The sequence below is a fragment of the Tympanuchus pallidicinctus genome, unplaced genomic scaffold, assembly GCF_026119805.1.
Source record: "Tympanuchus pallidicinctus isolate F22 unplaced genomic scaffold, pur_lepc_1.0 scaffold1, whole genome shotgun sequence".
Classification (NCBI taxonomy): domain Eukaryota; kingdom Metazoa; phylum Chordata; class Aves; order Galliformes; family Phasianidae; genus Tympanuchus; species Tympanuchus pallidicinctus.
Window position 1 is genome coordinate 66,730,251 of NW_026294618.1, and position 12,451 is coordinate 66,742,701.

Below are 12,451 nucleotides of genomic sequence, written 5' to 3' on the forward strand. Positions count from 1 at the left end.
AATTCAAATGAATAATCCCTAACAAATGCATTAAATCATTGTAGTTTCTTCTTCACAAGAGTTAGCCTTCCCATCACATACAGCAGAGCTCTGTGGAAGTGTAAGTCACAATAATGCAAACCAAGGAATATTTTGTTAGACTCATTGACACTAACAGGCAGTAGTTAAACAGTCTCTCTGGAATCATCTTACTGGCTGAGCTGTGCTCTCAGTGTTCCAAGTTCCTTCAGTGAGAAGGAAGACCAGGAACATTTAGAGTCTGTTCTGAGATTAAGAGTGTGAGCTCAGGCTGGAGCCTCTATCCCAAGCACAGTGTCCGTCACCGAGAATGAAATTGTCACGTACACTCTTTAAGAATAAGACTACTTCAAGAGCTATAAATGTTGAATGCTCTGCTTACTGAGCATGAACTTTGCAAGAGATTTTTGAAGGAAATGAATGTACCAGATAGATAAACACGTAAGATTCTTTCTCTTATTTCTGCACACCTATTTTAAAAGTATTTGCCACAGCATTTTTCATAACATTGTGCTATGATTCCTTGAACTTAACTTATATTTTCAAGATATTGCCTATTGTCAAAGCCCTATATCCTGTAAACCTGGGGAAAAGATTATTTTTTGTTAATTCAGCATCTCAGTTTCTGCATAATTCCCAGAAGGCAGTCAATGATTCTTTATTAGCTATGTGTTCATTTGGCAGTAGCAAGGCAAGGATCTGTGTGAAAGTATATCAACAGCAAGGTTAACTCTCTTGCAGTAGGAGGGCATACGGGAAAGTGAATCTCTTTATGGCAGTGTAAACTCACAATAGGTGATAACATATAAAAACAATGGATTTATATTGGAAAAACATACCATAAGCAGTGAACTGCAATTACAGGAAAAAAGCAGACACCGCCTTGTTAAAGGACTCCATTATGTTTTGATTGCATTTCTCCTGTGGTTTCCTCCAAATCAAACGTGTGCATACACACACACACATACACACACACACTTCCCATACCTCACTTCCATTCCCAATAATAGCCAAAATAAACATGAAAAATAATATTAAAAAAAAACTCTGTATTCAGTAATATTCACACCAAAGAATATGTATAGATATATCCATTAAAATTATGAACATTTCTAAATATATTTTATGTATCATACATATATTTATATGTATAATTACATATCCACAGAAGTAGTCTTGCTGTGCTAAAGTCAGCAGTAAAAGCAAAAACAGGTTTCACAATAGGACACCCATATATGCATATGTACTGGCTGTTTGGTTTGTGATTTATTTACAACTTAACTATATCATAATAAATGCTTACTGTTCTATTGTACAAACGTAATAGTAAAGGTTTAGGTTTGTTTTTAAATACAAAGACTGCAAATGAATACATGAAAAAAATTACACACCATGTACAGTATTTATAATTTATAAATGCAAAGTTAAGACCTCTTTAAATTATTGCACTTGCATATTTTTTGTTTTTCTTTTTTACAAAGATAGTTTATATGTATCATATATATATATATGTGTGTGTGTGTAAATATATATATATATATAAAACAAATCTTTCAGCTCACTGAATGTATTAAAGTTGAATGTTACCTTGAAGTTCTTTCTTCTCCACATAACAGCCCAACCTGAATTTTGAATATATATGAATCTACTCTACAAATCAGTTTGACCTATCCTAGAAAGCAGTCCATAGTTTTAGGTATTTTGACAGAGTATACACCCGTATTACAATCGAGCACAGTTTTTGGTCAGAGAGCAAAATAAGAGTTGTGATGTGCCTTTGCTGGATTGGGATATATAACCTAAAGTTTGAATGTGAACTTCCTTATAGTAGTGTGCAGAAAGTCTCTTCTGTGTTTAGAATGAAGAAACAATTTGTACCACTTCACAGAACTGCTCCTGTGTCACAGTGTTAGAGGCAAATGCATTATTTTAAGAGGGTCATAATTGTTCTGAACATCTGACAATCCCTATTTGAACGTGAATGGTGCTGTCTGCAGTCCCTACAATTTTAACACTACATGGCCTAAATGCAGTCATAGCAAATGCATCACACTGTTCCAAGTTTAAACACATGAAACAAAACTGTGCCACGTAAAAAGATGAATTCCGCACTGCATGTTCCCTCCAATGTGAATACACTCTAGCACATAGTCCCACTAAAAACACTACTGTATTTTTCTCTAATGGAATAACTAAATTACATACTACATTACAAAATTTGTGGACTAAATATAACAGTGGTGTTTCTGTCACTGATCTAATAAAATATGCAACATCTCAGATGAATATCATGCTAAGTCAACTATTTGGCCTTTCTCAATTAGTCCTTTTACTTGTCCTGGACTAGAAGCAAAAAAACAATCCAAACCACTAATAAAAATAATGCTGTTCTGGAAGTACAAAATCTAGCTCTTCTAGGGAAAAAAATAAAAATAAAAATAAAAAGCTCTGTCAGTTTTTTTAATTCATTTTATATATCATTAGGTTTTAGCAGGATAAAAATAGCTTTTGGATGTTTAGTTTAATGAGCCAGATTGCTGAAGTCTGAACAATTAAACGCCAGTGTATTAAACCTCAAACAAAACTCAAACGTACTTGAGCTGTAAATTTAAATCCAACTTCAAAATTGTGATTTTTGTTGATTTTGACTTTGGGAGTACAGACTTAAGTCCTTTTTCTACACAAAAAAATGGGCATGCCTGAATCTGTACTCTTTACATGCTAAGGCTGAATTTGCTTAGAAAATATAGGCCACTATGGTTAATTTTGTTAGTTTAGCTGCTAACAAAAAGAAATTTTTTGTTACAGTTACCAGGAAAGCAAACCACAACCACTGGAGCCAAAGTTTTTAATTCTAACAGACATTATACTCTAACAAACACACATTTTCAGTGGTCTGGAGAGTTCTGTATTAGAAAAATCATGTGATTGACTTGAGACAATAAGTACACCTTATTGTCAATTTGATAAATTTGTTAGGGAAGTATCTTCTGATCAGTACTTACAAACTTCAACATGTAGAACTGAATGATACAGTGAAATATTTGGAATAGTAGGTGGCAGAACTAGCAAAATTGTCTTCGCTGCTGACAAGGACTGAAAGATGGATTAAGAACTCCTTAACACAGACACAGTGTGATCAGAACTGTTTTTTTTGCAAAAGTTGTAAGTTCAGCATTCAAAGAAGAGGCAGAATAACAGCAAATAACTCACCAAGAAAAAACGTTCAGTTCAGTTGCTGGGGTGTCTGAATTTTGGAAAATATTTTTGTGGTCACTACATTTTTGGATGACGTCAATGTGAATTAGGAACCATTCACTACATCTCAAGTACTTAGCAGACGAAAGACTGCATCTGCAAGATTTCATTAAAGCAGAACTGCTAAGGAGTAAAAAGAGGACACAGTATGAGATACTGTCCTACGTCATTGTTTCCTGCCTTTTTTATTACTCAAATTAATTTACTGTGGTTAACAGTGAATTTCTGCTCTTAGAATTGGTAACACAACTGAAAAGAACTATGGGGCTGCTACTAGGTAACCTGTATTAAACAAATGATATAATTTAATATTGAATTTCCAACCTCTGGAATATCTATGTACTGCAAAGGCTTAGGTGCATTTATACATTATGTGATTATGCATCTTGTGCATCACATACTGTACACACGTACATACACTGGTATGTGCTCGACCATAACAGAAGGCAAAACTCAAGAGTTCAAGTCACCAAAATGAAACCCAGAAGATGGCATGCTAATTAGAACAATACAGCTCAAGAGACATGAGAAGAGAACTTACGTTCTGTCTTTGTCACTACTATTAACAGTTACACAAATGGATGTGTTATCACAGAATCACCACAAGAGTGTTTTATCTGTGAAAAAGCACATAATGCAGTATGGGCTGTACGTGAAACGTATACAAAGATCGTGTTGCGACCTACCAGGTGGATCAATACGAAGATTTTTTTCATTATTTTCAAGAGAAAGATGAAGGCAAAACAAGTGTTTCTTGAAACGTACTCTGTACAATTGCACTAAGTTCAAAAGAGTGGCATTAAATGTAAGGTCCTAAAGTCTGTGCATAAAATATTAAGGCTGAAGCCTAACTGAAGCACAGAACTGTAAACACAGTATTTTAGAGTAGTTTTCTTCTGTCAGCTATTCTTTTGCTGAGAAAGGCAGTTCCAAGTCTTGACATTTTGCTGAACTAAGGGAAAAAAAGCAAACAAAAAAGGGAAAAGCTTCCCAATTTCACTCATCTTAGGATGGGGGAAAGAGCAGTAGAAGACATGCAGTGTTACTGTGCAACACAAAAGCTAGTCTATACAAAAACTTTTTTTGATTTATTGTGATGGTACCACAGTTCCTCTTCTGAGGCTTGACTTTTCTGACAGGGCTTTTGTTTCCAGCAGATAGCATACTTCAGGTATGTTTCTAATACCTTTTAGAATATAACTCAGCAGGTAGAAATAAATATGTTGACTTTAGTTATCGGTAAGCGAGGCAAGGAAAAATCTTCGCTGTCACATTTACATTTTAATCTGAGGCTTCTGTCCCTATGGATACAAAAACTCCAACCAGAACTATGCCTATATTGCTTTCCTCATTGGAAATAAACATCCAGCAATTCCAGTGTTTAAAGGGAGGAGTTGTCTAGTTCTTTATGTTTGCCTTGTGGGTGACAGACAATTTGCATCATGAACTTCATGAAGTACTGTAAACCTTGAATCTGAATGTTGTTTTCCTTTTGTTTGCAGCAAGAGAATTCACCATAAACTTAGCATGAATTATAGTCTCCAAGGATTCTGCTGGAGTTCAAACTGATTACAAGTAGATCACACATAAACATTCACAATAGCAATGTGTATATTGTTCTATTTATAGCCAAGAACTCCCAAGTGACACTGGTGTTAAAGCCAGCCACAGTACAATATAATAAAAGTACCATTGAAACCCTTACTAGAAAGATACAATTTAGAAGTACCCCCTAAGATTTTTCCCCCCATCAGTTTTAAATTAAGGCCTCAGCAATGCAGCCCATGAGTTAAGGCCAGTCTTTTATTTTCACAAGTTGCTAGTTCTCTTTTAATAGCTGATTGCAAAACATCTGGGTGTCATTTTCCCTCTGTTCATGTTGTGTCACTGGTGTACATCAGGAGATTGGCTGCCAGAGTCATTTAGCTGAGGCAACACCATGGGTATTACCTTCATAGGCAGATTTGCTTCCTAGTTAGCATTTTGTAGCTTTTCTTTTTCCTTTGTCAAATAAAAACAAAACAAAACAAACAAAACATAAACAAAAACAAACAAACAAAACAAAACAACAAAGCAAAACAAAAACAAAACAACTCCCAAATGGATTCTTTCAGGGTTAAAGCAATCTGTTGCTGCCGTTCAGTCATCAGTCTTCACGGGAAGTGAATCTGAGGTTCCAGGAGCAATGGACTGGGAAGTAATCCATATAGAGGCTTCTTCACCTCTCGTTACTTTCTCCCACTGGTTGAGATTGTCCCTGGAGATAAAAAAAAAAAAAAAAAAAAGTCAAGAGAGGCAAACACTTTAAGTTGAATGAGATTTCTTACTAATAATATTCTCTGCTATACTATACTTTGTGATATAGCTTCATGAATAAAAGTGCTAGTATGTCACTACGCTTTTATCATTATATTCTTTCATCCTTTGTCTTAAGTTATCTCATTTTATAATCCTGTGTGGATAGCATACCTGTTGACCTATATAAGCCTACAGTTCTGAGCTAGAGGTTAGCACCTGTTTCTATTACAGTTCCATAGCTCTCCTGGCTGCAAAGGAAACCCAGCTGGAGCCATGTCTACACAGACTCTGAAGCAGCAGTCTGTAGGCACTACAGAGACTGGAACTCCTGCCAGGAAACTTCCTTCACTGGAAACCACAGAAGTGCATTAAGTCTTCTGAAACATCTGCACAGGGCTTGCCTGACAGTGTGTAAGATGTTGTATACCAACATCATAGAATGCAGTTACTGCAGTGGTGATATACCTGTCAATCTGTTACACCAAAAGAATACCTCTTCCTTGAGACAGATTTTGTTTTCATGGTCTTATAGCCTGACAAAACCCCAAGTCCAGATTTTAGTTTGCAAGCAATAAAGTACTGAGAAATTTTGCTGGTAGAATTCTAATGATACAAAGGGATTATAGACACATAATCTTTCTTGGTGCACACTAGTATCACTCCTGTGACTTGAAAGGCTATGTTAATGATAAACAACATTAACCATACTTTGCAACCTATGGACCAAATCTAGCATTCAGTTTTTACACGCAGAGAAAAGGAGAGCAATCTCAGCTGTTCCACGTTCATAACATTAGGAATCTAGTTACTAAAACAATGGTACTTAGATGTTTTCAGTAAACAAACAGGATGGTAAACCTATGAAGGTCCTATATGCTGTAAGCCATGTTATTGCATTACATTTGAATTTATATGGTAGAGCTCTCACTATCTTTATGACACAGCTTTGCTGAAACAGTTGATAAAAAACAGCAAATTATGAACTGGGAACACAGCAAACAAACAAGAGAAAACGTTGCATTTTCTGGCAATGGGGAAAGGAAGGATCTAAGGAAGTCTACCAAAGAAAGCTGGTGCCCTCTAGGGGAACATCTATATCATTTTCTGCAAGCACATTTCAACCTGTTCTTCCTTTGCTCCAGGTCAACTGGAAGACATGGAACCAGTACAAATATAACACTGAAGCTCAGCTAATACAAAAATATAAATACTAAAGATTAGAAAAATTCAACTGTCACTATTTCTAGTTCCCTTTCCCAAACTGGGAAGTAGTGAGAAGAACTGCAGCTAAAGTATATGTAAATTGTATCTATTTCAGCAACAAATCAGAAACCTGTAGGCACATGGAAAACTATTTAAAAATATTTGGTTCAGTTTAAAAGAAAAATCACTTTCCATAAATATATGTAGATTGCTTCAAAAAATAATGCCTCCGTTTTATTCCCATGGGAACTACAAAAGCCATATGGAGCACAATCACATTATTTGACAGAGAAAATTCTCAGCTACAAAACACTATTTTTCAACCTAGTCACTGCTATCAGCAATGAATTTACACCAGCAATGAACAACAGCCTGCATGCTACGGTTGTAAATATCTGCACGGTCAACAGACCCTGACTTGCCTTTCATGTCACTGTTGCCACTGGTGAGACACTACCCATCACCTTACTGCACTCACATTTACTGTTTGGTCTCCATAAACATTCAGCAAGTGTTGATTAATGTCAGTGGGTGCCACTTTTTCCACATGGAGGAATTGATTTACACACTTTTGCTTCATAAGCACTTCCATGTCAGATGCCATTTTGTCAGATTTTCCCTCTGCTACCATCAGTTGCATGGCAACAACACGTAATGGAATATTGGTGGGAAGTTTCAACCTCTAAGGCCACACCAAAAACTGCCTCTGACAACCGTGCACCAACATAATAACACAGGAAGCATTACTTTCAGAGCAACTCCCATACTATTATGGATTTGTCAGTTTAGTAAGCCTAGTGAGCATGCAGGATAAAAAACACCCATGTGAGTTATTTTGGGCAGTACAACTCGGATGGTAGCTTTGATACACAGTGAATATATATATACTATTTTCAACAAAGAAATAAATACATTATACATATAACAGAGCATTTTAAAAAGTGGAAGAAATCATCAGACAAGATAAAGATTCTTAGATACTGCTTTACCTTAGACAAATTAGTGACTGATTTTTTTTAAATTTTTTAATTATTATTATTTTAAGATGCATGTAGTACAATTCATTTGCCTTCGTGCTCCCATTGAAGTTCTGGCTCCTATATGCCTGGAATAAATGCCCAGAGGCTCTCAAAATAAAAATCTTGATACTGATATGCTGCCTTGGCTGTTTTTGTTGCTATCATTTGCAATGGTGTCTGTGTTCCAACTGACTCAAGGACAGGGCAGCTTAAACACTGTGTTTCAAGAAAAAGCTCTGCTAGTGAAGAAGCGATATCAAAATTGGCCCAGTCAGCAGCTGAGGCAATATCAAAGAGGAGTAAGGCTGCTTTCTTCTCATCATTTACCCCTCAAAAACGTGCAGTGCAAAATCAGCCATTTGAAAAACTGGACTAACCCTGCAATAACATACGTTTCAGTAATGAAGAAGTGTAACTTCACTCTGTATTCTTGAATTTCTAGTCTACAGCTCCAAATCTGAATTCTCAACACTTCTACCTAAACCTTCTCAAACAGATCACTTCAGGTGGATGTGTAGAAGAGCAATTCACTTCTAAAACTATCAGACTCTCATCATAGGATCTTATGGCAGGGAATAGATTTTCAGGAAGCTCTTATGAAAATCTTATGAAGTCTTATAAAAGTCTTAAGAAAACCAAACTTCATCCCTGCATCCATCAGTTCTGCAATTCAATTTTATGCCTTTCAAGTTGTGTATTGAAAGATGGATGGCCAAGTTCTACAACCCACTTTTGAAACTGTCTCATTTGGATGCATTGCTGGAAATCAAAAGTTACAAGTCTTCCAAGAACCCTGCTCTCAAAAATGATGCTATGCAATCTCAAACACTCACCTTAGCTTCTTGACCTCATTTCTCATAAGACAAATAACAATGCTTACTTATGAGTAAATATACTGACAGGTTTATGCAAATGTTTCTACAGTAAATATAAACCCATTTTTAAGACTTCTTATTTGACTGTGCTAGTAACAAAACTTTCCTAATATCCATAAATTTCCTAATATGAGTTTTTTTCATTAATATGAAGAATTATAGTTTTAAAACCCCAGCTGTGGGCTAGGACATCTTCCACTAGAAGTTAGAACGTTAAACGCACATACAGGGGTTCTTGTAAGAACACAGGGAAACATGACTTCTGGCACGCGACTAAAAATTGCTGGCATTCTAACAACTGCTTTTCCTTAGAGAATACAGATTAACCTGAAATGCAAATATTATTATGCAGCATACTGTTCAACAGAAGTTTTGTCAGTGAAGATTGTCATGGTCTCAGATAGAACTACTGGACTACCTACAAAGAGATCTATCATCATTCCAAAGTAGAAGAAGCCAATTGTCCTCTCCCTTCAGAAGACCCCAAACTACGTTCTTGCTGATTGGAAGGACAAGTCTACACCTGCCTTCCTGACATCCCCTTATGCTCCAAGTTACTGACTATTCTAAGTTGAGGCACTCTTTTTCTGTTTCCTAACAGCAATATTCAGATACAAAATCAAATGACATGGAAAAACTATTTTTTTTAATGAAATAGAATTCTTGTCCTCTGCCAATCTTATTGGTATCATGTTGAAGTAAAAATGACACAGAGTGAAATTGCTCTGAACCACATGAGATAGAGATGCATAATCATTGAAACTGTTCTTTTCTGAATGCTCAAGCACATTTTAATGAGTTGTGTCTGTAGATCTGTGTTGGACAGTCCCAGTCAGCAGTTACTGCCTCTGGGTTTCTACATAAATTAAATGAAATTCTACATAAATTAATATGAGAAATAAATCCCCATTTATCTGCATGCAAATTCCCAAATTAAAAGTGTGTATTTCTAGAAAAACTAGCAGAGCATGTTTGCTTTTTCTTTAACCAAGCTACCTGCTATGCAAAACCTTACACATTTACTCACCTGCATGCTCGGAGTAGTGGCCCAGTTGGAGGAAAGATCTGTGCAAGCGTGGTGTAACATGGGATGGCTACAGCATTGTAGAATCCAATCTATGAAAAACAGCAATGAACAAAAATTAAATGTTGCCAAATTAAAACTCTAAATGTTAACAGCCGACTAGAGCAAAGACATTGACTGCTTATTTAATTACTGCTTATGTTAGGAATTAACACACATCTCACCTTATTATCCAAAGACTTTAAAATGAAACACTAATAGTGAAGAGTCTAATAATTGTAAGTTGCTTGCTTGCCTCTCTATAATGGTTAATATGTCTGTTTCAGATAGGATTTTCTACAAGATCTTTTACTCTCAATTGATTTAACTGATTTTTCTCAGGATCTGTCTGGCATTTTGGTGGCATTAGTGACAGAAATACATTCATGTGATAAAAACAAAACAAAACAAAAAAAAAAAAACAAAAAAAAAACCCAACACATTTAAAAAGCAGGAAAGTTGCTCAGGATTTCCAAAATATGATTGAGGTCTGGATTTTTCTGATGACTTCTAGAGTATGTATTTCACAGCTTAATTTACCTGAAATGCTACAGGCTTTGCACCCTTGTAAAGTTCCTGTTTTCTCTTCATGTATGCAGTTGAGTGACATATTTTTACCAGTATCATACAAACGTACTCAGAGAATGAGCACATTGTCAATGATATATATGATTATATAGATCATATATAGAAGATTATATATATGATTAGGCTTACCATCCTATGACTACTATCATGCTACAGTTGATTTATCATGCAATGTGGGTATTTTTAGAAATACTACTCTTATAATCAAAGATGACAGTTAAAATTCAAATTCACTCTAACATCATTCATTTATTCTAGATTCTCATGATAGTCACTATAGTGCACCATGTTTCCTTTCTTAGAATTTTAAATGCTTTGCAGTGATATGACATGCTGTACTGCAACCAAAACATTTGATTAAAAAAACATATTTTAATAGTTTAAACGTTGGTTCTTTTTCAGAAATCAAAGTAACTCTTGTCCTTGTTGTCTTTACCTCCATTAATACAAAGATTCTACCCACACTACTACATAAACAGTCCATTTTGTACTTAAAAAAGAGACATTTTTCTGACCTAAGAACCTCTGTCAGATTTAAAGTAATTACAGTGTAACTGATAGAAAGGAACTACATCAGGCCAGAAGGCAAGGCTTGTCTGTTCATCATCATGTCTGCTCATCTTAAAAGAAATAGTTTTCTGTTTTGCATACTGCATTGCTTTCATCCTATGAGTTTCGGGGTTTTTTTTTTTCATCTGAGTTTTTTTGGTTCTTGGGTTGCTAAGGAAGCTAGTTTCATTTTACTGGAAAACAGCAGATTGCTCCATATCTGGCAAAAAAATCATGAGTGGGATGATAGGTACAGTCACACTGTAGACTTCTCAATGAGAAGTGTGCTGCCACAGCAAAATGTGAAAGACATCAACCAAACTAAATAAATTTACAGTATGTTCCAACCAATCTTCTTTTTGTAGCTCTAGTATTTGAAATGAGGCATCTTTTTTTGAAGCCCTGAGTTGCTATTGTCTCTTTCACTGTGCATACTAAATGTATTTATAGCTTTGACAGCTGGATGTTTAACATTCACACTGAAGCATTTTAAATATGAAATCACTCCTAATATTTTAATTCTTCCATAAAAGTAAACTTCTTATTTTCAATCTTAATAAATAAATTTCTGAGCTAAGTTTTGAATGGTTGGAGTTTTTTAGGTCACTGCATAGTTTTGACATTTCTATTCTCCTCAAAGACTTCAAAACTGTCAGGTTGTGAAGATGAGAGACATTCATGGATCCAGTAGAAGCCAAGAAAATACCCTTCGAGTGTGATATCTTGGTATGACCACAAATACTGCTTAATTCTCAAGCCAGGAGCAGAAAAAGAGGGTGATGGGATCCTTACTGAGTCAGGAATAAATCCTCACTGCAGGCTCTACAGTAGGAAGACATCAAACTCAGAGACCCTAAGTGAGTTGTACTTAAAAGGACAAGAAGAACACAACAGAGGCTGACTGATCTAAGTACCCAAGTGAGAGAAAATGCCAACTACAAACTAATTTCATCGAAGATAAGTATTTGAGGCATAATTATTTTTTCAGAGATTGCATGTTTATACAAATCCTCTTTTCTTAAACATAACTGTCATTTAAATAAGGTGTTAATGCTTTAATTAAAATCCACATAAAAATACAGGATTCTAAACTCATTAATACTGCCTGTTAGAGCCTAAGGAAATGGATGATAAAGCTTCATTAAATTCTTCTGCCTCTACAGGAACACAGGCATGGTTACTTTCACTGAACTATGTTCTCAATCTCACATTTTGCTGTAACACTGTTGTGAGATACAGAAGCTACAGCTGCACACTCAAGTTAGTTTTTAACTACTGATTTATCTTGAAGACAGTCTTTAATCCACATGCCATTCGTTAATGCCAGTGAACACATGAACTTATTCACACATTAAAATGGCATGATATATTAAATATCTGACCATAAGCTGGAAAAGTAACATTTGCCTTTTCAAATCTGTGGCCAGTATTCACAGTTCTCTAACTTGTCATAAATTTAGTCTTTTGGGTTTTTGATACTTCTTAAAATTTTGACTGTACATATGAGACTACCATTCCTTAGTATTATTATTTTTTAAACCTTCTTTTACCGACTTTACCATACAAGGAAGAACATAATG

General features: G+C 35.4%; 1 protein-coding gene across 2 annotated transcripts in view; it reads right to left on the reverse strand.

Annotated features, from left to right (window-relative positions):
* Positions 1-2,319: 2,319 nt before the first annotated feature.
* Positions 2,320-12,451, reverse strand: part of PDE10A (phosphodiesterase 10A) — a 338,995-nt gene continuing 328,863 nt past the window's right edge. For both annotated transcript variants that reach the window (XM_052671583.1, XM_052671575.1), the window contains exons 21-22: positions 9,699-9,787; positions 2,320-5,533 (exon numbers count right to left, since the gene is read on the reverse strand). In XM_052671583.1, coding sequence (XP_052527543.1) covers positions 5,416-5,533; positions 9,699-9,787 — 207 coding nt within the window. In that variant the 3' untranslated portion in view covers positions 2,320-5,415. The remainder of the gene's footprint in view (positions 5,534-9,698; positions 9,788-12,451) is intronic.